This window comes from Barbatula barbatula, assembly GCF_947034865.1.
Source record: "Barbatula barbatula genome assembly, chromosome: 5".
NCBI lineage: Eukaryota > Metazoa > Chordata > Actinopteri > Cypriniformes > Nemacheilidae > Barbatula > Barbatula barbatula.
This window is the reverse complement of record NC_136769.1, coordinates 9,037,864-9,064,844: the sequence shown is the minus strand read 5'-3', so window position 1 is coordinate 9,064,844 and position 26,981 is coordinate 9,037,864. Positions and strand designations below refer to the sequence as shown.

General features: G+C 40.6%; 4 protein-coding genes across 10 annotated transcripts; 2 read left to right on the top strand and 2 right to left on the bottom strand.

The window, feature by feature from the left end:
- Positions 1–7,085: 7,085 nt before the first annotated feature.
- Positions 7,086–13,465, bottom strand: LOC306894712 (uncharacterized protein). 4 transcript variants are annotated; one of them, XM_079457442.1, is made up of 6 exons: positions 13,172–13,465; positions 12,863–13,059; positions 11,599–11,708; positions 8,689–11,505; positions 8,363–8,580; positions 7,086–8,171 (listed from the first exon to the last, which is right to left on the bottom strand). In XM_079457442.1, the coding sequence occupies exons 2-6, from the start codon at positions 13,044–13,046 to the stop codon at positions 8,102–8,104; spliced, it is 3,399 nt and encodes a 1,132-aa protein (XP_079313568.1). In that variant the 5' UTR covers positions 13,047–13,059; positions 13,172–13,465; the 3' UTR covers positions 7,086–8,101. The 4 variants fall into 4 exon arrangements, with proteins under 4 accessions (XP_079313568.1, XP_079313569.1, XP_079313570.1 ...); XM_079457443.1 differs by having other exon boundaries at positions 13,323–13,455; XM_079457444.1 differs by having other exon boundaries at positions 13,328–13,442.
- Positions 13,466–13,900: 435 nt separating this feature from the next.
- On the top strand, positions 13,901–17,374 carry asb16 (ankyrin repeat and SOCS box containing 16). Of its 2 annotated transcripts, none has more exons than XM_079457586.1 (8): positions 13,901–14,130; positions 14,334–14,707; positions 14,816–15,083; positions 15,265–15,673; positions 15,746–15,829; positions 16,034–16,147; positions 16,517–16,709; positions 16,803–17,374. In XM_079457586.1, exons 2-7 carry the CDS (start codon positions 14,371–14,373, stop codon positions 16,700–16,702), a joined length of 1,398 nt encoding a protein of 465 aa, XP_079313712.1. In that variant the 5' UTR covers positions 13,901–14,130; positions 14,334–14,370; the 3' UTR covers positions 16,703–16,709; positions 16,803–17,374. The 2 variants fall into 2 exon arrangements, with proteins under 2 accessions (XP_079313712.1, XP_079313713.1); XM_079457587.1 differs by having other exon boundaries at positions 13,980–14,130; positions 14,421–14,707.
- A 161-nt stretch (positions 17,375–17,535) lies between these two features.
- On the top strand, positions 17,536–20,972 carry tmub2 (transmembrane and ubiquitin-like domain containing 2). The gene is made up of 3 exons (XM_079457585.1): positions 17,536–17,931; positions 18,784–19,314; positions 19,552–20,972. Exons 2-3 carry the CDS (start codon positions 18,800–18,802, stop codon positions 19,937–19,939), a joined length of 903 nt encoding a protein of 300 aa, XP_079313711.1. The 5' UTR covers positions 17,536–17,931; positions 18,784–18,799; the 3' UTR covers positions 19,940–20,972.
- Positions 20,968–26,944, bottom strand: atxn7l3a (ataxin 7 like 3a). 3 transcript variants are annotated; one of them, XM_079457583.1, is made up of 13 exons: positions 26,693–26,933; positions 26,038–26,150; positions 25,822–25,954; positions 25,556–25,727; positions 25,214–25,311; positions 25,117–25,139; positions 24,988–25,033; positions 24,866–24,903; positions 24,711–24,779; positions 24,361–24,404; positions 22,792–22,863; positions 22,431–22,567; positions 20,968–22,342 (listed from the first exon to the last, which is right to left on the bottom strand). In XM_079457583.1, exons 2-13 carry the CDS (start codon positions 26,086–26,088, stop codon positions 22,101–22,103), a joined length of 1,125 nt encoding a protein of 374 aa, XP_079313709.1. In that variant the 5' UTR covers positions 26,089–26,150; positions 26,693–26,933; the 3' UTR covers positions 20,968–22,100. The 3 variants fall into 3 exon arrangements, with proteins under 3 accessions (XP_079313709.1, XP_079313708.1, XP_079313710.1); XM_079457582.1 differs by having other exon boundaries at positions 21,026–22,342; positions 25,556–25,748; positions 26,693–26,944; XM_079457584.1 differs by lacking the exon at positions 22,792–22,863 and having other exon boundaries at positions 21,082–22,342.
- Between the last annotated feature and the right edge of the window lie 37 nt (positions 26,945–26,981).

The window sequence follows — 26,981 nt, the reverse complement described above, 5'->3', positions numbered from 1 at the left end:
GATCTCTACTCTTCATGCCTCCAGCACCATGACTGTGCCTATGGGAATGAACTCCATGCCCACTGCTTTTTTGTTGGCCAGTTTCATGCCCACTGTTTGCATGTGAGACCCGGGTATCCCCTCCACTGTGTCTATGTCCAGTACCATGCATGGACTTATTAGACTTTCTTTTGCCATGTCCACTTGTTTTGCTCTTGCCCCTGTGTGCTTTTTTTGCTTGAGGTTTCCTGTGTTCTGGAGTTTTTTTGTTCTTCTCGGGCATCATTGAAAGTGCTTCATGTCCTCTTTGGGCGTCTTTAAGACACAGAGCACAGATGAACTGTTGGTCTGTCCAACAGTAAACCCCCAGCAGTCTGTTGTGCCGAGAGCAGATATTGCTGGGATTGTCCGCACTTACAACAATTACTGTGTGCTTTTCTCTGGTGTGGTCATTGAAACGATGGCACTGGTGGGTCTTGCAGCGTAAATCCTCACATTCTGGATAGATCTTCAGAGTGTTTGGTTTTTGTACGGTACAGATTTTATACTCCATAGGTCCAGAACCATGAAAATGCGTAGGGGAAGGATCCCGAAGTCCTGTGGTTTTAAACCTCTCCACCATCTCTTCAAACATAGTGTTCTTGTTTAGAGCAGGTCTGGGTGTGAAGGTCTTTCGGCAATGAGGGCTACTATAACCTGTCTCTTTGCTGCCTTGTGCATCCCAGTAGTCTTTAATGCAGTCCAGGCAGTAATTGTGTCCACAGGGAATTGTTACTGGATCCTGAAGTTGGTCCAAGCAGATTGAACAATGTTGATTGTGGTCTTCAAAACACCTCTTTGCCATTCCTCAAAATCTGTCTTCGCTCTCAACACATCAGAGGACACCATAAATATGCAATGTTATGTTCGGCGCTGAGAATGTGTGTGTTTTGTGTAACCTGCTTGACAGGTGCAGGTATGTCAACCCTGTTGCCAAAAGTATTCAAAGTATTATCTTGAGAAAAGGCATTACGGGAAAGGATTGTACACGCTTAACATTTTTTTTATTTTGCATATAAGAGCATGCCAACCATGAAATAAACTATGAATATTAGAGAGCATCTTATTTTTTATAAATCATATATTTTGCTTGCTTTAGGTTCAGGTATTTAGGCATAACCTCACTGTTAACGATTTGCTTGTATTTTTACAGTACGTTACTGGCAGCACGGTTGCCAGTAAGTTACTGTATTTTGATTTACAGTGCTGTACTGTAATAGATTACTACAGTACAAAAAATATTGCTGTATAGATACAACACAGTACTTTACTGTATTTTTACTATATTTTTACTGCAATTTACTGTAATACCTATATTGACAAATTACTATTTAATTCGTATTGGCAATAATTACAAATATTATTATATATTTTAGCTAGTTTGGATATAAATCTGTAGTTATTAATATTATAAAACTGCTATACTTGACATTATGAATCAAAAGGCAATCCAGGCAAATTTTTTATTGAATCATTTCATTGAAACAAAAAGTATTAAAACATTTAAAACAGTATTGAAGAATGATGTATTACATTAACAACATATAATGACTATGTACAGTGGTCAACATTTAAAGTGGATCAAAAAGGCAAGAACAATACCTATTCTTGTAACTTTTTTGACCCACTTCAAATGTTGACTACTATATATATTACAACATTTAAGTGAGCAAAAATATTCATACATTACACATCAAAACAAACAATAGCAACAAAGTGACAGGTGTCATCTAACACTGGCAAAGAAAACACTGGTCTGTAGTTAAAATGTTCCATTCAAACTGAGTGTCGTGTGTAAGAGTGTTGTGTGTGGCTGTGTGAGAGTGTTGTGTGTGGCTGTGTGTGAGAGTGTTGTGTGTGGCTGTGTGTGAGAGTGTTGTGTGTGAGAGTGTTGTGTGTGGCTGTGTGAGAGTGTTGTGTGTGGCTGTGTGAGAGTGTTGTGTGTGAGAGTGTTGTGTGTGGCTGTGTGAGAGTGTTGTGTGTGAGAGTGTTGTGTGTGGCTGTGTGTGAGAGTATTGTGTGTGAGAGTGTTGTGTGTGGCTGTGTGAGAGTGTTGTGTGTGAGAGTGTTGTGTGTGGCTGTGTGAGAGTGTTGTGTGTGGCTGTGTGAGAGTGTTTTGTGTGAGAGTGTTGTGTGTGGCTGTGTGAGAGTGTTGTGTGTGGCTGTGTGAGAGTGTTTTGTGTGAGAGTGTTGTGTGTGGCTGTGTGAGAGTGTTGTGTGTGGCTGTGTGAGAGTGTTGTGTGTGAGAGTGTCGTGTGTGGCTGTGTGTGAGAGTGTTGTGTGTGGCTGTGTGAGAGTGTTGTGTGTGAGAGTGTTGTGTGTGGCTGTGTGAGAGTGTTGTGTGTGAGAGTGTTGTGTGTGGCTGTGTGTGAGAGTGTTGTGTGTGGCTGTGTGAGAGTGTTGTGTGTGAGGGTGTTGTGTGTGGCTGTCTGAGAGTGTTGTGTGTGAGAGTGTTGTGTGTGGCTGTGTGAGAGTGTTGTGTGTAAGAGTGTTGTGTGTGGTTGTGTGAGAGTGTTGTGTTTGGCTGTGTGAGAATGTTGTGTGTGAGAGTGTTGTGTGTGGCTGTGTGAGAGTGTTGTGTGTGAGAGTGTTGTGTGTGGCTGTGTGAGAGTGTTGTGTGTAAGAGTGTTGTGTGTGGTTGTGTGAGAGTGTTGTGTGTGAGAGTGTTGTGTGTGGCTGTGTGTGAGAGTGTTGTGTGTGGCTGTGTGAGAGTGTTGTGTGTGAGAGTGTTGTGTGTGGCTGTGTGAGAGTGTTGTGTGTAAGAGTGTTGTGTGTGGTTGTGTGAGAGTGTTGTGTGTGAGAGTGTTGTGTGTGGCTGTGTGAGAGTGTTGGTGTTTGGGTGAGTGACAGTGTTGTGTGTGGCTGTGTGTGAGAGTGTTGTGTGTGGCTGTGTGAGAGTGTTGTGTGTGAGAGTGTTGTGTGTGGCTGTGTGAGAGTGTTGTGTGTGAGAGTGTTGTGTGTGGCTGTGTGAGAGTGTTGTGTGTAAGAGTGTTGTGTGTGGTTGTGTGAGAGTGTTGTGTTTGGCTGTGTGAGAATGTTGTGTGTGAGAGTGTTGTGTGTGGCTGTGTGAGAGTGTTGTGTGTGAGAGTGTTGTGTGTGGCTGTGTGAGAGTGTTGTGTGTAAGAGTGTTGTGTGTGGTTGTGTGAGAGTGTTGTGTGTGAGAGTGTTGTGTGTGGCTGTGTGAGAGTGTTGGTGTTTGGGTGAGTGACAGTGTTGTGTGTGGCTGTGTGTGAGAGTGTTGTGTGTGGCTGTGTGAGAGTGTTGTGTGTGAGAGTGTTGTGTGTGGCTGTGTGAGAGTGTTGTGTGTGAGAGTGTTGTGTGTGGCTGTGTGAGAGTGTTGGTGTTTGGGTGAGTGACAGTGTTGTGTGTGGCTGTGTGTGAGAGTGTTGTGTGGTGCTGTGTGAGAGTGTTGTGTGTGAGAGTGTTGTGTGTGGCTGTGTGAGAGTGTTGTGTGTGAGAGTGTTGTGTGTGGCTGTGTGAGAGTGTTGTGTGTAAGAGTGTTGTGTGTGGCTGTGTGAGAGTGTTGTGTGTGAGAGTGTTGTGTGTGGCTGTGTGAGAGTGTTGTGTGTGAGAGTGTTGTGTGTGGCTGTGTGAGAGTGTTGTGTGTAAGAGTGTTGTGTGTGGTTGTGTGAGAGTGTTGTGTGTGAGAGTGTTGTGTGTGGCTGTGTGAGAGTGTTGGTGTTTGGGTGAGTGACAGTGTTGTGTGTGGCTGTGTGTGAGAGTGTTGTGTGTGGCTGTGTGAGAGTGTTGTGTGTGAGAGTGTTGTGTGTGGCTGTGTGAGAGTGTTGTGTGTGAGAGTGTTGTGTGTGGCTGTGTGAGAGTGTTGGTGTTTGGGTGAGTGACAGTGTTGTGTGTGGCTGTGTGTGAGAGTGTTGTGTGGTGCTGTGTGAGAGTGTTGTGTGTGAGAGTGTTGTGTGTGGCTGTGTGAGAGTGTTGTGTGTGAGAGTGTTGTGTGTGGCTGTGTGAGAGTGTTGTGTGTAAGAGTGTTGTGTGTGGCTGTGTGAGAGTGTTGTGTGTGAGAGTGTTGTGTGTGGCTGTGTGAGAGTGTTGTGTGTGAGAGTGTCGTGTGTGGCTGTGTGTGAGAGTGTTGTGTGGTGCTGTGTGAGAGTGTTGTGTGTGAGAGTGTCGTGTGTGGCTGTGTGTGAGAGTGTTGTGTGGTGCTGTGTGAGAGTGTTGTGTGTGAGAGTGTTGTGTGTGGCTGTGTGAGAGTGTTGTGTGTGAGAGTGTTGTGTGTGGCTGTGTGAGAGTGTTGTGTGTAAGAGTGTTGTGTGTGGTTGTGTGAGAGTGTTGTGTTTGGCTGTGTGAGAATGTTGTGTGTGAGAGTGTTGTGTGTGGCTGTGTGAGAGTGTTGTGTGTGAGAGTGTTGTGTGTGGCTGTGTGAGAGTGTTGGTGTTTGGGTGAGTGACAGTGTTGTGTGTGAGAGTGTTGTGTGTGGCTGTGTGAGAGTGTTGGTGTTTGGGTGAGTGACAGTGTTGTGTGGTGCTGTGTGAGAGTGTTGTGTGGGGCTGTGTGAGAGGGTTGTGTGTGTGTGTGAGAGTGTTGTGTGCGGGTGTGTGAGAGTGTTGTGTGGTGCTGTGTGAGAGTGTTGTGTGGGTGTGGGTATTTTTGTCGAGAAACTACATGACTTGCAGTTGTAACTGGACATCCTGGGATGACTTGCTTGGTTTAAAAATGACCAAATCCAGCCAAAATATCAATGGTGAGACTGTAACACAAAAAGCCAAAAATAACAAAATCTGTTAGCCATTGAAATAAGTACAAATTGTGAAGTAAATGGTGAAAGAAAATTCAGTAACACTTTACTATAAGGTTTTATTCCATAACATTTATTAATGGTTTAGATAATATGAACTAACAATGAACAATATATTTTTCAACATTAATAATATTTGAGAATTCATTATGAATTAACTAATGTGAACAGAGATAAATTGATTGATTTAAAAATGTATTGCCAAATGTTAAAATGTATTAACATCCTATGTTAACAAATAGAACCTTATTGTAAGTGTTACTAAAAAGTCAGAAGTAAAACCAGAAACAAATTTGAATAAAAGTTGTATTATAAATACATGGTGAATACTTACAGAAACTCATAAGCCCAGGGTGCAAAAGTGGACCAAACTGTGACGTTAGAGCTGTAAGAAGAAATATATAATGATATGTTACTTGCTGAAATTTAGAAACCATTCTGTTTATTATATACGCTTAAGATAGTCAATCAAAAATGTAGCAAAATGATCATTTAAATGTTTTCCCTGTATACATTAACATTAAGAGTTCAAATATTTGGGATTGCATTTTCTATACCGTTGGTGTAGCGAAAGTCAATGTGTTTTTGGAAATGCATTTAAAGCTGATCGCGCTCCTCTTTCCGTACAGCGTCATTACGTAAAGGCGGAGTCAGCAGCGCTCTTTCGCAAAGTACGTGCATTGATTTGAGGTGTTGGAAGCAATATCGCTACAAATATATTGTCATACAAAACTTTTTGGCCAACTGAATGTAAAACACTCTAAAGAACATCATATCTGCTTCTGCGGATATACCGTAAATACAGAAATAAGCGCCGCAAACACATTTATAAACCTGTTAGTAATGAAATCTGTATGGATCGCACTCATCACAGTTAAATATGACGTTTCATTTTGTGTGAAGCAGTTTGGTAGCTGTGTGGGCTACTTTACAGTGACTTTGTTATTTCGTATGAGATTTATTTAGGAGGAATCTTTGTTGAATTGGTCAAAGATTATTTTATTTGAACATAAACGCGAGTTTATCTATTACCAAATACAAGTCGGTTTACCTAGCTTGCCATTATAAACGAACTTCAACTATTCGACAGAAAATAAACTCACCAAAACCCTCATAAATGGTTGAAATACTCCTATATTCATTAAGTGAGATGTGTAAAACGGGTTTAAGCAGTGGGCTGACTTAGTTTAATTTCTGAGGTAGAAGCAACGTTTGTTGGCGACCATATCTCTCTCATTCCACGTTTAAAACAACACTGTGACAAACTGTTGTGCAAAATACAAAAACAAAATAATTTTTTTGTATGAAACACATAAAATAAACCAAACTAAAAACTTACCAAACTGCCAGAAATCGATTATCCTCCTCCAGCTGCAGCCAGGATGGGCTCTGTGTGATTTGACGTGATGACGTTGTGCCGCACTTTCGTTACACGTTACAGCAAAGCTACAGCGAGGTTACAGCGAGACCAAAATTTACTGTAAAAGTTTCCCGCTCAATGAAAATTACCCAGAATGCATTATGAGCTGCAGTATTTTACTGTAATATACAGATGCAGTATTGTACTGTGGATTTTTACAGTAATGTGCTGCTAATCTACAGCGACATCTAACAGTGCTTTTAAATAGGTAAAAGCTTCCATTTGTTCTTACAAACCTCCATTTGCTTTTAATAATCAAGGCAACACTATCCATTATATAACATTTATAATATGCAATTACAGGGCCTTGGGGAACAGTTGGACTCTTTAATCCCAGCTGCTGCTAATGTAGTCCAAGCAGAAACAGCCTGCAGAGAATTGTGACTGGATTCAATAGATCACGGAAGTGCTGAGTTGGTCTTGGAGTAGCAGATCTTTTGGCTCACCCATATTGACAAAACATTGAGGGCCCGTTTCCCACACAGGGATTAGATATTAAACCAAGACTAGGCATTAGCTAAATTTGGACAATTAATAAATTTTTACAACCATGCCTTACATTACAGGTGTGCATCTTGAGACCAAACAATGTCACTGCTGTATTTTAAGAAACGTCATTGCAAGCAGTTTTAGAATGGTGCCAAGTTGTTTTGTGTTTCAGAGTATATGACCAGTGTTTGGTTCTCTAGTTGTTGGTATAAGTGGTATAAAATGGCATAAAGATGAAAAACTAACTCTTTGGAACTACTCTGTTCATTATGATGTATTCCAATTTTACTATATCAAACATATTACATTAGATTCTGATTTGCTTGAATGAAACTTCCCTTGGTCCATTTTATCCTCAGAGAATTCTCTCCACATGCATGCATGAAAATGTGTCTTGTAAGGTTTGACTTTAAATACATCAAGCATAATTTATTTATTTTATGCTTTTTCAACCTTTACATGAATGCACACAAATAAAATAAATTGCAAAAGTTTGATATGAGAACACACTTCTGACCTTTTAATGTCCGCTGGCATCAATAACCCTGATAAAGTTAGTTTGACTGAGGTGAATTTTAGAGTACAAACATTTCTCATACTGGGCAAGTTTTCACTGTCTTAAGTTTTATTCTTTTGCAGAATAATACTTGCATGGGCAAATGCCACTTACAATTTCCGTTGAAAATATAAAAACCTAACATCTACTGCTAATAACTGACTGACAAACAAAATACGTTTTACTTTGCTGAACTGAAAGGCTCTATACACAAACTGGTTCAGCATCAATACCACAACTAAAGGCCTGAGCAGGAAATACACATCAAAATACTATAGTTTTCTTGCGCTACATGTATAATAAAGACCGATTTAAAAAAACATTTCCAAAAAATCATCTATACAATTACACAGACTAAAGTACACAAACTCTAAAATAAGATTTTGTTTTCAAAGAGACGTTCAATCAATGCAGAATTTACAGAGGTTGAATGTTATTTATACTATTAATAAAACTTTCTTGCGCTACATGTATAATAAAGACTGATTTAAAAAAACATTTCCAAAAAATCATCTATACAATTACACAGACTAAAGTACACAAACTCTAAAATAAGATTTTGTTTTCAAAGAGACGTTCAATCAATGCAGAATTTACAGAGGTTGAATGTTATTTATACTATTAATAAAACTATATTTAAGAGTATCATATTCATTACAATATTAATCACAGGTTATTCATATTAAAAATACTGAATGCGAAAGAATTACTAGTCTTTAACAGTTCTCAAATCCAAGCTTATTTTGTGTACAGACTGAAAATCATTTACTTTGTGTACAGCACTATTTACGAATTATGTGTGGTCAGGATGAAGACTTGTGGTAGTCATATCACCATTAGGATTTGACTTGATCTTGGCAGGTACTCATTCAATCCCATGGGCAACCAGTATCTCTGTTAAGAGGTTAAGGTATGAAGAGTCTGGATATCCATTCCTACACACAAACAAACTTTTATGTTTTATTTCAACCTTACAAAGACATAAAAAAGAGCTAAAATATTCAGATGTATGTGTACACACACACGCAAGTAAAACAAAATCCAGGTAAATACTGAATAAACCATCTACATGAAAAAAAAGTACTTTTCTGAGTATACGAGTAACAGTTCCAACATCCATACTCACAGACTCTTTCCTCCGTCCAATTTTGTCTTGTGAGGAATCTTGCCCCAAGTCACTTTTCCACCTTCACCACCAATCTTGTCTGGACTTACAGCAAAAGTTAGCCCTTGATGAAAAGCCTTTTCAAGGCAGCGCAATAAAACCCGTCCTTTCGGGCTGAGTGGCAGGTATGCCACAAACAGACCCCCCTGGAATGATGACCCGGGACATGGATCGGTATCCTAGAAGAGATGTGTAGAGCGAGGCCTGATTACTGTATACCTAATGCTATGATGCTTCACTCGAAGTAGTATGTATTCGAAGTACACTCAAAGTATTATGAATTATACCCCCTGTATGCCATCAGGTATGCAATATGTGATCTTGGCTGTTGTGTATCTGTCGAAACCAGGAATGCTAAAAGACATCTCTGAAGACCTCACAGTGCCACGGATGCCCGTCTGATTTTTTCTGGGCACTTTTCCTGAATGTTGCTCTTCTTGATGTTCCTGTGTCTGTTTATGTCGTACATCCTTTGAGCCTTTTACCGGATTCTCTAGTACCTTCTTCTCAGAATGCAACTCTTCCAGTCCACAAACTGAATGCTTTGGGAGGCAGACACTGCATTGGATGACACCACAGCTGGTCTGTTTCACATCGGGTCCACTTGCTCCACACACACAATTATCTAAAAGTTTATAGGAAAGCAGATTGGTCTGTTTCAACGCCAATGAGATATCTTCGTTTTTGTGTGCTTTGAGAGGAAAATAACTTTGTTCATCACTTTTTAGTCCCGTTTGGTCCTTTCTGACATCATTTGATTGACTGGGTAAACTTGTCTTGCATAATTCATCCTTCTTTGATTTAAGTTTTTCTACTTTCTCAAATGTAGCCGAGTTCTGTTTCGTTGACTGACTAATGCATTTGGTTTGACCACCATTATATGGAACCATTTCATTTTGATCAGACTTAAAGTGGTCCACTTTTGGTACCCGCCTGCTCATTTGGTCTAGAGTTCTTAGAGTTTCCTTGCTTGTTCCCTGAGTTTCACCCTCCTGCAGGTGCATTGTTTTCTCAAATGAATTTGACTCCTTCACAGGAAATACCTCCCTAAATGTATCACTGACCTGAGAGCAGAGCAATTTTGGCCCAAGCACGAAAACTCTGTCCATCAACGTGTGCAAGATGACCTTACGAAAACGCGTCTGCAGATCTGTGCAGCAGGCCTCAAACACTTCATCTTTTTCAACCAGGCCAAGCTCAGCCAAACGCAACTCCAAAACAGTGAAGTCACTGGCTACCATAGCCACTAAATTCTGAAACTGACGATGGAGTTCCTCAACCTTAGAGGACTCTGTGCCCTTCAGTACCACACTCACCTCTGTTTTCCCTATTTGTTTCTCGGATATCTGGAAGTCAGATTTTATGCTGTCCACTTGGTTCTGGTAAGCTTCTTTAATGTAGTTCCACATTACTGAAGACACTGTAAATTGGGCTTCAACTGTAGAAATTGGTAAACCTGTACTGGTTTTACCACCGCTAAGGCTATTGGATCTTGCTACTTGATGTGCATGTGGGTTAGTCACTGACCCAGTAGCGATCTGGTTCTTTTGCACTTGCTCTTTTAGGCAAAGCTGACCAGAGAAACTATTGGCCCTCCTCAAAGGAGATTTTGAAGTGGATGTTGATGTTGTGAAGGGGGCAGCGGCCTTAAATTCTGTATTACTATCCAAAAGAGCATTCACACTTGGGTTCAACGTGGCATTGATTCCCATTGTCAATGCAGAAGTGTATGCGGGGTAATAAGTTGATTTGCCAGTGGATGTGTTGCTGCCCAATCTATTGAAAGATAGCGTGTCTTGATTTTTAAACAGGACATCCTCCCCTGTACAGTTCAGCCCTGTCATCCTGAATGTTTCAGTTCCCTCATCGGTCACTTCATGACTGATAATGCCTGCAGTACTAAGGGAAGGCCTAATGGGTGGTGTTGCCTTAGAGTTTGGTGTTAACGTTAGCATTTCCACTTTGTTAGTGATACTCTTCAGATCTCCACCCATGTCCTCTTTAGCACAAAGGCCCCTACCTCCAATCCCAGAGCTCTTAAACCGAGCCGCTAGTTTGTATTCTTTTCCACCCTCTCCTTTTCGTTCTGTGTGTGAGCCAATCAGTTTAGGAGTCATTGGAGGATGTGCTTCGTTTTTCTTCTTCATTTGTTGTTCTTTTTCAAAGTGTTCAGATGATGGTGATGCAGACCTGGAAGAGGATGCTAGTAATTCTGTTATGCTCCCCATCATTCCCTCCCCCGTCCCAATCAGTAGAATTTGTTTGGCCTGAGATACCTCGCTTTTCTCCCCCACTATATAAATGTTGTCTTGGTCATAACTAAGGAGAACATTGGGGAGTACTGACTGCACGTTTTTTAACGCTGCAGTCAGACCATTTGGCAAGCAGAGGATGCGTCTCTGAAGCTGGTCCTTCCTCAGGCAATTCTCTTGCTGTTGGTAAAGCTGACTCAGCTCCTTGTGAGCTTGCTGCATTTTCTTTGTATCCCCTGACCCTGTTGGTTCCTCTGATTGCAGGTACAGGGTGGTGACCCCGTCAGATGTCACGTGAACCACTTGCATGCCATCCTTTTTCAATATACGCATGTACTCTTTGTTGTTCTGCAAATATGCAAACACATCAGCTTCCATGATGAGTGAAAGATCTTGCCCAGCAGTTTCATCTATTCTGCACTCTCCCCCCTCCTCCACTTTGTTTTTTTCAGGTTTGGGGCTATTTTTCAGTCCATAGCCCTGTTTTCCTGAACCTGGAGTAGATTCAATCCCATGGTCTCTCATGTAAAATCCCGATGACTGGTTTGCAGAACTGGTCCATCTCTGTTGCTCTTGACTCCTAAGGTCTTCCCTTTTCTCTGGAAAATGGCAACTGTTTTGACTAGGATCAGGATATTTGGTCTTTGAAAGGTTTTGAGTGAAACTAAAGTTCTTCTGCATATAAGACAAGGCACCCTGAACCTCAGAATATGTGCCTTGCAAGGTACAGATCTGCTGTATAAGGCCATGTTTCATTTGTAGGCATGGAAATTTACAGCGCAGTGTGTTTAGTGTCTCTGCACCCTGTTGAAGCTGACTGCAATCTATGGTCACAGCCATATCAAGGACCACCTAAATAAAGACAATGACACAAAATAAACTAGAGTGTGTAATATTGGACATTGCAAGGAAAAGTAAAAGATTATGTTTATATTGTTAGCCAACCTTATTCAGGCTCAAGGGGTTGTGGGTTGGCAAGCTCAAGGAGAGTTCATACTTCCTGCCATCTAGCTCTATAATGTGAGGACGATGATGATGAAGTGCACTCTGGACCACTAAATGAAACCAAAGAGAGACGATCAATCTCCTTTGAGAAGCAAAAACTGCATCAGAAGTTTTGCAAACAAGATGTTTGCATGATCAGATGCACGCAAATGTTAATTTATGATAACTACCTCTTTATAAAAACATCAGACTTTCAATGTTTGTCTTACAAATAATGCAATACTCATTTATCGTATAACACTGCGAGACGCAAACCCAAGCACATTAACTAAAGCACAACTCACTAGCTATTTACATTGAAATTCCTCCACAAACACTTTAGAAAATAACTGACAACACCCCCTAGCCATGCCAGATCAATCGGCCTGCAAGAATCAGACCTCATTAGTTATATGCAAACTTTGGACTGAATCTGTGCATTTGGACTGCTTCCTATTACAATTTCCAAGTACTTTGACATTTATGTTTACCAGCAAAAGAAATATAAAGAGTGAGGTAAAATGTAAAAAAGTGTCCCTTCAGTAACAGACCTGTAAATTCACAAACGTGTCAAAATTTAACAGCAACAAAATTATTATAAGTTTATGCCGGGAACCTCGCATGCTTTTAAGAATTCCACCGTGATGAATTCTTTTAGCAACCGTTGTAAACACGATAGCTACTTCTTAGATCAGATGGCTTCGTGTTGTTTTCCAGGCGGTCCGTTAAAGAAACCAAGGTCTGTGAAATTTCACCAATCACATGATTACTTCGGACGTGCTGAAGTGTTCCCAAAAAAGTCTGCCATATGCATCAGACCTTCAGCTAACGGATCGTGGGTCTGAGGCTGATACTAGGGCTACTGTGTAAACAACATTAATTTAAGGATGTATGTAGACAGAAATAGCTCATTCTAAGGTAATTAAAACCTAACGTCTCTTAAGACATAGTTATATTTATTATGTATCATTTCTGTCAATAGATCCACACTGGACCTTTAATATAGAATACAGCTGAATGAAAAATTTATCACAGATAATATACATGTTACTTTTAAAGCAAACTTGTCCATCAATAAAAAAGCATGTCACAGTGGATTGCTAATGCATAAAATCAAGTTGCCTACATTATATTATATTTATGCATTAAGATTGTTTCTCACACAGTGCTTACTGCACTTATTCCTCTCCTCTGTTCAACAGCCGTCATAATAACAAACTCTAACCTCTGCTCTCATCAAAGGTGATGAGGGCGCACATGGGTGATCCACTGATGACAGTAACCGACGTGACCTCTCCTCCTCCGTTCCTCGCTCGTAAGAAGTGAATCAGGAGTTTGTCCCGGAGCCGTTCGTGATCCGCGTCTGTCGGCAAACCGTGAACGTACAACGCACGGCCTTCTTCTGCCATTCTGCACCTATAGCTACAATTTAACAAGAACACGTGGTTGATATTGTAACTATTAATGAGGACAGCAAACCATATGAGCGGATATATATATATATATATATATATATATATCAAGCAATAGTTACTTTTACTTGTGTTGGTATCAAAAGCTTAAAGTCGGAGTTGTGAAGCGTTTTCTTTATATCGGAGCATACAGGAAGTGTAACTAACAACAGAGTTCGTGAGAAGCAGTTACTGTTGTTGTTTCAAAATACAATGCGCAATGCACATCTTCACCTCACCCCTGCGTCCTAAAATCAACACTTCGCTGTTGTGTCTCTTTTCAGATGAAGCTGTTTTTCCATTTCCTTAAGAGATATTTCAGTCTCTGTCTAGCGTCGACAGTGAAATAAAAGTGAAAGTGAGAAGTGTGGCGGACCGGGAATTGGGCTTTTTCAAAAAGCTTTTATGCAAGTTTTTTACTTTTTCAGGTTAAAACGGCTACGTATTTTTGTCTAATTTAAAAAAATGTTTTGTAATCAGAACACTGGTGAAAAGACTCATAAAATAGTATTGAATTCAATGGAATTTATATTATAAATGTGTCCATCTAATTGTGAGAGTAGCTTCTTTTTAAAGGCTATAATTTAACATTTCGGTCACTACTAATTCCCTTACTTTTATGTTATTTTTGCTATTTTTGTCTTGGTCTTATATAGTTTAGACAATTGTAATAATTAAGAATAAACATATGTTTGTAAATATTTAACCCTACATGATTAATCATTCAATAACACAAATATGTGTTTTAAAATTAAATGTTTTGTTTTTTATGGAATTTACAACATAAAAGGAATTTCTTGATGCGCCATCTAGCGGTGATGTCGTGCTGCTGCTGGAAATATCTTCTCACATTCTGGTCTATTAATACCCAGAAGCCACCGTGTGTCAGGTCACGCTTCTTTCATGAAAGGACATGCGCTCGTTTTCATGAACAGGCAGTGCTCACAATTTTTCATATTTCTATCTCAGATATCCAGTTCATTTTGGGATAAATTATTAGATTATTGAAGTACAGCCTGAACAACAACCGGGGGATTTGAAGGTAAGACTACCCTTGCTTTATAAGCACACTTGCTGTAGTGTTTGACGTGCCATGTAGGCGCTTTACTTAGCTGTGTTTTCAAAACTGACTGTGACTACCTTCTGTTGTTTTCGAATGCCAACATTTTTATTTTTACCAGAAAATAAAACAGAAGCTGTTGTATAATATAGCATTTTAATTCAGTTTTATTTTCTGGTCCTCAGTTACACCACTCTGAGACACTACCACACTCCTGTTGGGATGTCCCGGGACACCTTTGCCTTCACCTCTGCCTCTCTGCGCTCCTTAAGGCTGGAACAAGAGCTTCAGGACTGGGAGGATGCCAGACGGGCACTGGCACACAGGAGAGACATGACCAGGCGTCCACTGCCTGCCGCCCCCAGAGTCTGGCATGGAAATGAGAGGATCCAGACCGTTCATGCTCCTCCACCTCAAATACAGTGCAGAGATCCAGCCATCCATAATATCTTCATGTGTGGAGACATGAAGAGAGTGTACACTGTGCTTAAAGAGCCAGGCATGGTCAACGCATTGATGGAAACAGTTCATGAAGAAATGGCGTGGGCCCCGGAGATGGGTAGGAACCTTTTGGGGTAAAAATCTTGGCATTATACAAAGTCCTGTGATTTCTTATATTTTCACTAAGTTGATAATTGTTCTTTATTTTATTTTTTCCATGGCGCAGGAATGTGGACTCTCATCTCAAAGGTGAAGCAGACGTCTTCACTGCGTCTGGCTGCCAGCAGGGGACACTCTGGCTGTGTTGAGGAACTGCTGTTTAGGGGAGCAGAGGTGGATGCAGACCCAGGTGGGCGAACAGCTATACACGACGCTTGCTCTGGCGGCCATCAAGTCTGCGTGCGCCTGCTACTGGACCACGGGGCCGACCGAGACGTGCTGTCTGTTGATGGCAATGCCCCATTGCACCTCTGTAATGCAGTAGAAACATATCAGTGAGTATACTAAAGTTAAATAACAAATGCTTATGAGCCGAACACATTTTGTGTCAATCGTTTTTACGTAAATGATTACATTTTATTTTAAACCTTTAGACATTGAAGGTGCACAATAAAAAGACTTCCATCTACATTCAAGTTTACAGGTTTCAGTTCTGTAAACTTATCTGCCTTGTAGGTGTGCTGAGCACTTGGTGACCAGTGGTGCGCTGGTAAATGTGACCCAGAAGGACACATGTCTCACTCCCCTTCATGTGGCCTGCAGAAGAGGGCTGGAGGACCACGTCGAGCTCTACTTGTCTTATGGAGGGGACGTGACGGCTCAGAGCCGAGAGGGTGAAACGCCCCTAAATGCGGCCTGTGCTGGGGCAGAGAGGCCAGCAGACGCAGGGCGGTACCTGCGTATTGTCCAGAGGCTGTTGGCGGCTGGGGCAAATGCACAGACTGCAGGAAGAAAGAAGCACACGGCCCTGCATAACGCCTGTGGAAACTGTTGTCCACGAATAGTTGAAATACTGCTAAAACACGGGGCCAAAGCAGATGTAGCTAACTGTGCTGGATACACACCCATGGACTGCCTGCTGCAGGTAGAATTGAGGGTTTAGACTGTAGATTAAGTTAATTTTAAGACATAAGTGCCTCTTTTCCTTTTTTGTCAGGTAATAGAGGATTACCCAGACCAGCAGCCAGACCTTGTAGCTCGATTGCTTCTCAACTATGGAGCACAGCCTGCTTCAACTAGAGTAAGCACATACAATACAAAATACTTTAAATATCCAAAAGAATACAAGTAGAATCATGATAAAATGGACCAGGACCTGATGGATTGGGTGTTAACCCCATGATCCCATGTTGCTATTTTGTAGACTGTCCATCCAAGGCTCTCAAACATTTGCATCTTTTTCTTTGTTTTGAATCCATATTTTTTATGTCTGTGTGTGTCTCAGATGCTGAAACTCTGCCTTCTCTCTCCTGAAACTTTGGAGGTGATGCTGAATTGTTCTAAAGTCGTGCCAGCATGCGATGAGTGGTTAGAGGACATGCCTGAGGAACTACAAAAGGTCTCTTTGAATGCACATCAACAATTTCATTCATGAGAAAAAGTTATATTATAATTCTGGATAAATGTGAGAAACAGGAGACCTAAGCAGATGTCTTTTTATTGAACAGTTGAGCTCTTAGTGTTCTTTTTTTATTTGTCTTTGTCATGATTGTCAGGATAACATTTACATTTATGCATTTGACAGCACTTTTATCCAAAGCGGCTTACATTGCTTTATCCTATACATTTGTTTCAAAGTATGTTCAATCCCCTAGGATCGAACCCACAACCTTGCCGTTGTTAGCTCCATGCTCTTACCACTCAGCTACACTTTTATTACCCCATTCCTATTTCACTTTTGATTATAATTGTTTGTTTGTTTGTTAAGGAACATCAGTGTTTTTTGGACACGGTCAGACGAATGAGCGGTCAGCCGCGCTCTCTTCAGCACCTGTGCCGCTGTACGCTCCGCCGCCACCTGGGGTCGCTGTGTCACGTTGCGATGCAACAGCTAAACCTCCCGGGCGCTTTAAAAGATTATCTGCTGCTGCAAAATGATGGACAACTCCGCTGAAAGAAATGTGATTTACTTCAAATTACTTTTCTGTGCCAGCTATCATGCAAAGAGGTCCCAGCATGCATTACAATGTTGTTATATTGCTGTTTGATTCAAGGGGCGGTCGGTGCAGTCCGGAGAACGGCAGGTCGGGGGGAGTTAATGGTACAAACTGCAAGTGGGAGGAGCTTAGGCCGCAAGTAGGATTTACATCGCACAATACATTTACATCGCAGTTTAAAGTTTTGTTTTATCACAAATGCATCAGATGAATATACCAAAAAACAAAAACGGAACGAAAAGTTTTTTATGTGCACGTTTTGATCCACCGGAAGTTCAATGCAACGTAAAGTTTCAACAAATAAACACTCAGCAACGCATGCCGATTCTTCTATTTTAATTTTAGCAACCACAATTTCTCTAAACCACTGCAGTTTAAATTTATTTTCCACTGCTGTTCTGACATTTTGTGCTACCATCAGATTGTATTGCCCTTTCACGCGAGTTAGTCTTGTATTTTTTATACAAAATACAAAAACGAATAATTGCAAGTCACCAACTGTTGATATTTGTCCAGCAGGGGGCAGTGAGGTATTTTGTATGGGTGTTGTACTGCGAAGAAGCGTAGTGTGTTGCGCCAGTGTGCATGTCTGAAGCTTTGATGTGTAAATAAAGTGACCATCGAGAATTATGGCCTTCTCTGAGTCTTGTTTTTGTTCTTGTCAATATACTACACAAATGTGGACCATGAACCAATACTACAACACGCGACATTAAATAAACCAATCAACATCCTCTGGAGGTTTGTACAGCCCACTTGCGGTTGACCCGCCCATGTGCAGGTCTCTCCCACCTCGGTTTTTACCTACTCGTTTGATTCGCTGTTGTTCTTGTCTTTATTGATTATGAGCCGAAAATAAGAGTTCGTCTTTTTTACCGAAAGACATTTTTCGTTATTGGACTATTACATATTAGAAAATAACTTCTATACAGTCAAGTTTTAAAACAATAACATTTACAAGGATTTTATCATTATTTTATTCCGCCGGGTGAAGTAGCCTCTCGTCTCGCTGAATGTTGTGGCGACCACGTGACCCCCCCTTTACACAAGCGTCAGCTGTATGCGTGCGCGTCCCTGTGTGACTGTACGTGTGTTTATTTATCTCTAATCCTGTGAACTATTGTGTATATCTACTGGTGCTGGGACTGAAACAGCGTCGAACAAGAATGAACTGACGAAAGAGAAGGTAAATGTCCTGTATGATACGTATGTTTTTTAAGGGAATGCGTTAAAAAGCTCGCGAATCAAGGTCGTCCAACACTGCCGCTAACGTTACACGATTAGCTGCCATCTCACCCAGACACACAAATAACAGCAGATAACTTTTAATTCGAGGTCGTTTCTGTTCGTTTTCCTTCGGATTTTGTTCAGTATCAAGTTATAACTTGATTATGAGTATTGTTGTGAAAGTAAACAAGTTTGTGGAAGGCTTCGTGGTTTTAGCGGAAACGGCTAGCCTTGAGAGGAAGATACTGTCCGAACTGTACCGTTAATCGATAAGCATAATTATTAACAGGTGAAATGAGATCATGTGAAATATCGTTTTTCTTGTTGTTTATGACAATAAAATCCAAAATTTGATACATTTGTCACGGTGCTCACTGCCTAATGCAGACTGCTAAGTGTGTCACTTAATGTTAGGTAATGGAGTTATGGCTTTTTATACTCTTTAAGAACCTTACAGAGCTCTTAAAGTTCATTGTCATTCTTAACAGAGAAAGCGATGCATTGTTACGTTAATATAAAAGTTGCCCATTATTATACATAATCATTTCCAGATTCAGACAGGTAACTAAGAACCCAATTCGCTTTAAAACACACGTCCTCTTATTGTACACATTTTATTACCAAGACAAAACTGTCACTTAAAATATTTAGTAACTTGGAATATAAATCAACTTTTATTTTGGTATGATGATGTCACTAAATCTTATTATTGTATTGGATAATGTCAAATGAAGAGTTTGTTCTCCCTGAATATAATTTAGCGAAAATCACTTCATGTTGACCCTAACGCTTTAGTTTTCCCCCCATGTAGGCAGAGAGGGGCAGGGATGGCGGTGTGTGCTCTTACTGTGCTAGACGGGCTTGGGGGAGAGGCCACGGCTCTGGGCAGTGTGATCGTCCTGTTTCTGGCCGTGGTTCTCGCTTGGCTGTCCACCCACGTGGCTGACCGTGGAGATCACATTCTGGGAACCATTCTCACCGTGGGTGCCCACGCCTCTCTTATCGGCCTCGGGGGTCACGACAGCTACACGGGTCCTCCTCCCAGCTCAGAATCCAGTGAGCAGCCAGATGAAGAGCCTGTGGAAGAGGAGAAACAGGAAGAGGGGGAAGCCAGGCCGGATGGGGGAGATGAGGTGCCGGGAGATGAGCTGCTGGACATTCAGGGTGGAAGGAAGAAAGTAAGTTTTGTTGAGAGTGATGAAAAGGAGGAGGGGAAAGAGGAAGGGATGGAGGAGGAAGAAGAGGATGAGGTCACCAGTATCACAGTTCGACTGAAGTTCCTGAACGACACAGAGGAGCTTGCTGTGCTCAGACCTCAGGACACAGTTGGACTACTGAAGAGGTGATGAGTCAAACACACACTTTGACAATACACACCTTAGGTGAGGAAAACCACTCAATTATGCACTTACGAGGAGACGGGCCATTTGTTTACATATAAATGGGAGAAATCACAATGTTCGATGTGTTAGCTGTGGTAAAAGAATGTTTTTAAATGAAAAATCTGTGATCTTATCTAGTTCATACGTAAAAACATTTATTTGTCTTGAATGTTCTTCATAGTGTTTTGTGTTTTTAGTAAATACTTCTCTGGCCGTGAACATCAGATAAAGCTCATCTTCCAGGGTCAGCTCCTTCAGGACCCCCAGCGCTCTCTCCTGTCTCTGAACATCACCCATAACAGCGTGCTCCACTGTCACATCTCTCAAGCCCAGACGCTCCGCGAGGCCGCTCCAGAAGAGAACCCCCGACCTGGTGGGATTTCTGTGTTCGGCGGGGGTTTGCGATCAGCAGGTGTGGCTCTCAGCACAGGGAGTCTTGTCGTCCCCGTATTTGTGGTCCTGCTCGCTGTGGTCTGGTACTTCCGAATCAACTACCGCCAGCTCTTCACCGCGCCCGCCACCATTTCTCTGGTTGGCGTCACAGTCTTCTTCAGTTTCCTCATCTTTGGTATGCACAGTCGATGAGATGACAGATGAAAGTATTCCTCAGAAAAGGATGCCAATACTAAGGAGAAATATTGAGAAGGTGCGAGAAACCAGAGAAGAGCAATAAGCAGTCAATGGTAGCAGAGGAAACTCAGAGGGAGCCTTTGAGGCTTCTGGTGCCATTTCAATGTTTGAAGTTTTGTTCGTGTGTGATGAGAAGAGCTTGAACTATCATTTTCAGCTTAATTCATGAGTGTTTGCAATGTAACATTGCTGTATAATTTAGCTTCTACAAAAAATGTACCTTGTATAATTATTTAATCTCAGCCTAAGCTGTAACTCTGTATGTAAAGAGAAATTTAGATCACACATCGGTTTCAACTTTCATTTAGGGGGCTTGCAGTTTTATAAGTTGTTATGGTTAATCTGCACAAGTGATGACAAGAACTCTTTTTTTACATAGTTGCAAAGTAAAAACCATTCAAATAATGACAAACAGCTGTGATGCGTTAACAGGTGCTATGATACAATTAGCTTTCATTCCATTATTTTATGTTTAAAGGTGAAAAATGTTTGCAAGTAATACTGAAATCTGTGTTTATTTCAAACTGTGTTCCTACATGACAAGTCTGGCAAAGAATGTCAGCTGCTATTTCTGCACCTGTTACTGCTCATGGTTATTATCATCATTTACGTGTAGTTTTATACTATATAAAGATTTACAAGAGGCAAACACAATTAGTGCTAAATAACTTTTACCACTATAGTGTTTTATTTTTCTTAAAGCGTGGTTAGGTCTATCATGACATTGGTAAGGCAAATAATTTGTTATGTAAAATCTGTATATAAACAATGTATTTACTGTAGATAAAACCAAGAGGATGAAAAACTTTAAGATGTGTGATATAGTTTGGTTACTGTACGAGTATCAAACTAGTCTAATTTGTCAGTTTGCCTTTGGCTTAGTGGAAAACATGGCTACCTATTCTCATGCTTTATATCACAGACGATTGTTAAAAATGCTTAGTTTTTGTTCTGATAAGGTATTTCAGAATAAAACGTCCCATCTTTGAAATACATAGGTTGTGTTGATGTCTGCTAGTGCACACCAAGAACAGAGCATGATGAGGTCTCAGCATAACTGATTCCAGAAAGCTTGTGGAAAGACAGGGCAGCGGAGTCCTGAGAAAATTATTGTTTTATAGAGACCGAGATAACCAAAAACTTAGCATCACAACAAACACATGCTATAGAACCACCTACATCAATGGTACATGCTGTTTAACTTGTACCATGTTTGTCATTTTAAAAATTTCCCTTCCACTCATGCTTAAACAAGTTCAGGGTCTGAGGTCATTCATATTTTAAGCTAAAATGAACAAAGAAATAAGGCTGTACTAACAGGATTTAATCCATTTCAAGTGCATTTCAGTCACTATTCTCATTTTGTGTTCAAATGAGACACATTTTTAACAAATTATTTCAAACAAAAGCTGACACCTAACATATTAAGTTCAATGAAGTCCACTGAACTCTTCAGCCATCCAGTAACTGGAATCAAACGAAAAATATCAAAAGCCATGATTATAAAACAAAAACATTCACAAATCAGACAAAATAAATAGTGTCAGACTAGACAGGAAAATAAACATGTATATTAATTTAAAAGATTGCGTATCCACAGATTTGGCAGCAAGCTATCAGGTGCACTACTGAAATCCATTATTTATGTGTAGCACTGCGGTTGAGAAGAAAACAACAGGGTACAGTTACATTATCAATACATAAAAAAAACTTTAAAACCATTAGAGGACATTGCACAGATGAACCTTACTATATTAACATACTCGAGTAACATGAGCCACCAGGGACAAAATTCACATTCACATACATTCTTGCGTTCACCCGCACACACCTCTGCACATTTTATGTGTCACTGTAAACTCAAAACGCACATATACTCACAGTCCATAGTATGGAATGGTAGCAAACTGCATAGGAAAAACTAAAAGTTATATAATAGAAGAAGAAAACGGCAAGACAAAATTCTTTCTGTGCAACATTGTCGTAACAAAAATGACACCCAAATTTTCTCATTCATCTACCTTCAGATTGTGGAAACCAAAGATCATCTAGAGACTGATCAAGTCGTATCCAAAATATTCAGGTTAGGTTCAAGTGCATGTGTGACAAATGTTCCTTAGTTTAGGTCATCATAGATACTGGGGGCTGGAGGGACTGGCAGTTTCGGTCGTTTTTTCCGACTGGGCAGGCCCAGTGCATTCTGGGAGCTGCTGCCACCACTGCTTCCGGCCACTCTGTCTCTATCCCGCTCTCGTTCTTGTCCTTTATCTCTCTCGCCTCCACCTCCAGAGCTACTCATGGACAGAGCACTAGGCTTCTTTTTCTTCTTAGGTCTCTTTGATTCAGAGTTATTGGTGCCTGAGATGGAGAACAGAACAAGAAAATGAGAAAGAGAGGCAGCAAGAAAGAAACATAGCAGCTTTTTAGATCTGTTGAGGTGTCTCACTGGCTTTTGAAGACGCTGAGTCAGATGGTGAGATATCAGAGGAGCCATCCCACTGGAGGCGGGACATGATGAGCTGGCCATCAGGGGCATCATAGCCATCATTTTCCAGCATCGTATCCGAGTCGGGCAGTGCTGACCTATTAAACAAAGCATTATATGACCCTACAAAGAAACAAACTGATTGAGCGAGACGTGCTAGGACATCCGAAAATGAAATCAAAATTGTATAACTTGCTTCTGTGGAAAACAAACAGAAGACAACCCTACTCAGTGATGGACAGATGTGAGGAAACATGAAATAGTATGCTTGTTTATTTTTGGGCAGGAGAGGTCAGGGTTGGGGAGAAGAGGTGAAACTCACGCGGACGGCCCAAGGAGGAAGACCCTGACTGCCCTCCTCTGTTCGTCCGTGTGCTGGGGACACCGCTGGGACCTGCCAGGACACAACTTGGCATTACGCACTGCACCAGACACAACGACTGGGCAAAAGACTGAATTAACAGTGCCGGTGGGATTCGAGAATGGGCTCCAGGTTTAGATATTAGCATTTAGAAATGGTGTTCTGATGCTGGTGGATGTTCAAAAAGTCTCTTGCATGGTAAAACAGGCAGTGCTTTGAAACAACCCATGACCGTCCAATGGGGAAAGAATGGTGTACTGATATGTCCAATTGGAATGGAGACAGATTATTTCAATTAGACACATTTAAAAATAAGAGAGGCCGAATGATGGCAAATAAAACAGAAAACCAATCAAAAATTGGAATTGATATTGTTGCCAGTTGTGTTCTGTTAAATCAGTCCCAACATAACATGATCATTTCCATTTTCACGAATGAAAAATTTCATGTGATCACATGCATAATCAGTATCTGGCACGAAAGCAGCACATACACAAACACAAATACATAAAAACCTTCAGTTTTTTCTCTGTTGCAGAGCACAATCTTCACATCTGAACAGGATTTTCACAGATTCACTGTTAGAGTATCTGTGACCATACTGGTGTATGTAAGGGAAATTCTACGGCAAGCTGTGCATTAAAAGATTTTATAAATATAAGTATAAATATGTATTTTAATAACATCGCTTTTTTGCCTGTTTCAACCGAAAGAAACACGCTTTTCCTCATGGAAGGTCTGCATTCGGTAAAAATTTGCTAATAAATTATTTCAAATTCACATTTTATGTCCAGTTATTTTTCCACGGGTCCATGGCGGGTCCTGATCACACCGTCGGGGCTCATTTCTGCTATAACCACCGGCTGCCTGTACATTATCCCTTACATAATGCATGGCTAGCCGTGGATTATCCATCTTAAACCATGGTCATTTGCAAAGTTAACTCTGTTACGGATGTTTACAGTATCATTTTTGATCAGACATGTTATTCTTGTCAGTTAATTGTAAACATTGATCAAACTGACTGGAACTACCTGTGCATGAAACAGTTTTAACGCACACCTTCCAGCCAATCAGAATCGAGTTTTCAAACCGACTATGGTATAACATCCAATATTCATCTTTTTATTAATGACCAGCATAAGCTAATAAGACTGATGTTTGCAGTTTTTTTGTAAATTCAACCCTTGTAATAAAGTTCTAGAAAGTTGCAATCTACATGTTGCTTAAGGTTTAAAAGTGATCTTAAGAATTTACTGAAGTTAAACCCAGAGTAAAGCATAGTGTGAAAACCCCTTAAAGGGATAGTTCACCCTCACTTCTTTCCAAACCTGTATGACTAAACTAAATTTTCTCTAGACTGGATTCTAAGAAAATAGACTATAGTCATCATATAGACTTCACAAAAAAAAGACAAACTTGGCGATTAGACAGCACATTAAGCAAGTTAACGGAAAAAGCTGTAATTGGGATCAAGGGCTGCATGTATTTAGTGTGTACTTCTAAGCATAAATCACACCGAACTCTTACCGAGTACACATTTTCTTTGTGTGCTCTGACACAACCCCACATTGCTGAAGAAAGAAAGAGAGAGAGAGCCTGTTAGCCTGAGACAAGACCAAGTTATATCCAGTATGTTACTGGAAGTAAAATGTTTTTGTTCATTCATTTTGCACCATAAAGCATTAAGGTTAGACGATTTGTATCTCATGAATTATTTAGCATTTAATTATTTGTATAATCTACGCAATCAAAAAATATATTTTGCACAGACTCCAGCACAGAATATCTGGAGTTATCTGGAGTCAGACAGCGCAAACATTAATTTTAGTCTAGGACTATAGCCTTGTCTGTGAAACCGGGCAATAAAAACAGTTTACCGTAGTCAGAATGGATTGTAGTTCCTCGGGTCCAAGAGTCTCATAACTAATGCCAGAACTGTAGTTATACTGGAGGGGAGAGAGTACAACAGTAATACTGTAAATCCAACAAAAAGTGAATCTTTTATACAGTGAAGTGTATTAAAAGATCTCACCTTGTAAAGGTCTGGATTGACACTACTGCTGAGCTCTCCTGTAGTGAGACAAGCGAGAGCGATATTAAACACCCTGTTCCTCAAGTCAACAGCTGAAAAGCAGATTTAATCATAAAACTCACCATTTTTGTGCTTCAGAGATTTAGATCTCCTCGGAGAGTTTGGATTCTGAGACACACAACACACATTTTTTTATTCCCTTAAAAAATAATAATACACATACAAAAATGTCTAGGTCTCAGTTGTATTACCTTTTCTGACTTTCTCTTCTTAGCTGTGGGAAACATAACATAAATGGTTTATAAAGTAATATTACCTAATGTGGGAAGTGAGGGAAGGAGAACTCACATTTCTTTTCTGAACCATAGGACCAGTCGTTGTCGTTGATATCGTCGTTGTCTTCCTGATCACTTTCTGACTTGCTCGTGTTGTTGCTGCTTGCTATTCTGTATTTTGAAAATGAAACTTTTCGTTTGACAACCATTGGTATATATAAACGTATATCTTAAAAGCACCAAGTTGCTTTGGATAAAAGTGCCTATCAAATGTGTAAATGTAAATTTTTCTTTGTAAGTAAACTGTTAGACAGCATGCCAAGATAGTATATATTTTCAAGTGAGATTTTTAAGCAATTTTAGCAATAAGAAAGCCTAGTAGTGACATCACAGCCCTTTCTTCCAACCGGCTGACCTGCGGTTGGCTATTCGACTGCTGTTGCGGCCCATTCCCAGACACTTCTCCAGATGAGGAGCAAATCGAGAGGCAGCGATACTCCGGTTACAGTTGGGACACACACACTCCTTATTCTTCCACTGGTTATACACCTGTCCAAAGATGTCCACACCTGGTTGGTCCACTATTTCTATATCAGAAAGAGCAGAGACTAAACTTAGATATTTGAAAGCCACCCCTTGTTAACAACACAGCAATAAAATAATCATTCTTGGCATACTCACCAAAATCCTTCAGGCTTTCTTGGTCCGTGTCATCCAAGAAGAAATAGCCCTGTTTGACAGCCCTGTGCACTTCGAAACACAGCCCCAAACAAGCATCTTCCACCAGATCGGAGTAAACGTCATGGGCCAAGGCCTGCAAATGAAAAAGTCAAACACTTTCAATGGTTTTGCCAATGCAAAAATGCACACAGAATTTTGCTCTCATGGACAGTTTACCTCCAGCTTGGTGTTATCCAGGCCTGACTGAGACATATCCTCCATTTTCATTTGCAACAACTATTCTAGGGGAGCTCTCATGGTCCACATTATAGATGAAATTGTGGAAAATACTGCAAAACACACACAAAAAGTGCATCGCAACTTCAGTAAGGCCATATGGGCCCATGCATACTATCAATGTTTCATCATAAGAGGTAATCCGAGATCATAAAACACTTACAGAATATGCTATTTCATATATTATCATTGTGAGAAATTCTACGCAATTTCCTAACAGACAAACCTTAAAGGTTTACATGCTTTCCCCTGGATAACACTTTTACATGTATTTATCAGGGTCAAAAATGACACAAATAAAATAAGGTATATATTGTGGTGGGTCACAGTAACCGTCCAGCAAAACGAGCAAATCAAATAGGGCCATTACTGCATATAAGGGCTTGGATTGGAACATCAACTTGACAGTTTGCCGCATGCTGCGATTGTAAACACAACTGTCGCACTTGCCAGTTTTCTGTATGCTATACGACTTTCACTAGAAAGCGGGTTTTAGCAACATTGTATCATATTTTCCCGTCTGGAGGTAATAATGTAACCCGTTAAACTGCAGCCGCTAACAGTGAAGCGTGTTTACTGCGCTGTTTATACTCACCGAGAGTGAACGGGCCGGGTTGTGGGTCATCCACGAACCTGCTGCGCTTTCATTTATTAGCGACAGATAATCGACATGGTCTAAACGAATTGCCTGCATAAACATATATATGCTTTTGAAATATCATGGACGATATGATTAATCGTTCAAGTTGCTCGAGCGCAGATAAGGAGAGAAAATTAAAAACGCTGCCATTTTGGCCGCTGTCAGACATCACTAGTCAATTACCGATCCGGGATGAGCAGTCGACTCAGCTGCATGTCATTTCTACACGGTTCATTACCAGCAC

Coding starts and splice junctions, on each gene's coding strand:
- LOC306894712 (XM_079457442.1), bottom strand. CDS start 13,046: ATGGCAGAAGAAGGCCGTGCGTTGTACGTTCACGGTTTGCCGACAGAC. Junction 11,709..12,862: donor CACCTTTGATGAGAGCAGAG/GTTAGAGTTTGT, acceptor GGTTTCATTTAG/TGGTCCAGAGTGCACTTCAT. Junction 8,172..8,362: donor TTGGACGGAGGAAAGAGTCT/GTGAGTATGGAT, acceptor GTTTGTGTGTAG/GAATGGATATCCAGACTCTT.
- asb16 (XM_079457586.1), top strand. CDS start 14,371: ATGTCCCGGGACACCTTTGCCTTCACCTCTGCCTCTCTGCGCTCCTTA. Junction 14,708..14,815: donor GGCGTGGGCCCCGGAGATGG/GTAGGAACCTTT, acceptor TCCATGGCGCAG/GAATGTGGACTCTCATCTCA. Junction 16,148..16,516: donor TGCCTGAGGAACTACAAAAG/GTCTCTTTGAAT, acceptor TTGTTTGTTAAG/GAACATCAGTGTTTTTTGGA.
- tmub2 (XM_079457585.1), top strand. CDS start 18,800: ATGGCGGTGTGTGCTCTTACTGTGCTAGACGGGCTTGGGGGAGAGGCC. Junction 19,315..19,551: donor ACAGTTGGACTACTGAAGAG/GTGATGAGTCAA, acceptor TTGTGTTTTTAG/TAAATACTTCTCTGGCCGTG.
- atxn7l3a (XM_079457582.1), bottom strand. CDS start 26,088: ATGAAAATGGAGGATATGTCTCAGTCAGGCCTGGATAACACCAAGCTG. Junction 25,955..26,037: donor TGGATAACACCAAGCTGGAG/GTAAACTGTCCA, acceptor TTTCATTTGCAG/GCCTTGGCCCATGACGTTTA. Junction 22,568..22,791: donor TTCCTCCTTGGGCCGTCCGC/GTGAGTTTCACC, acceptor TTTGTTTAATAG/GTCAGCACTGCCCGACTCGG.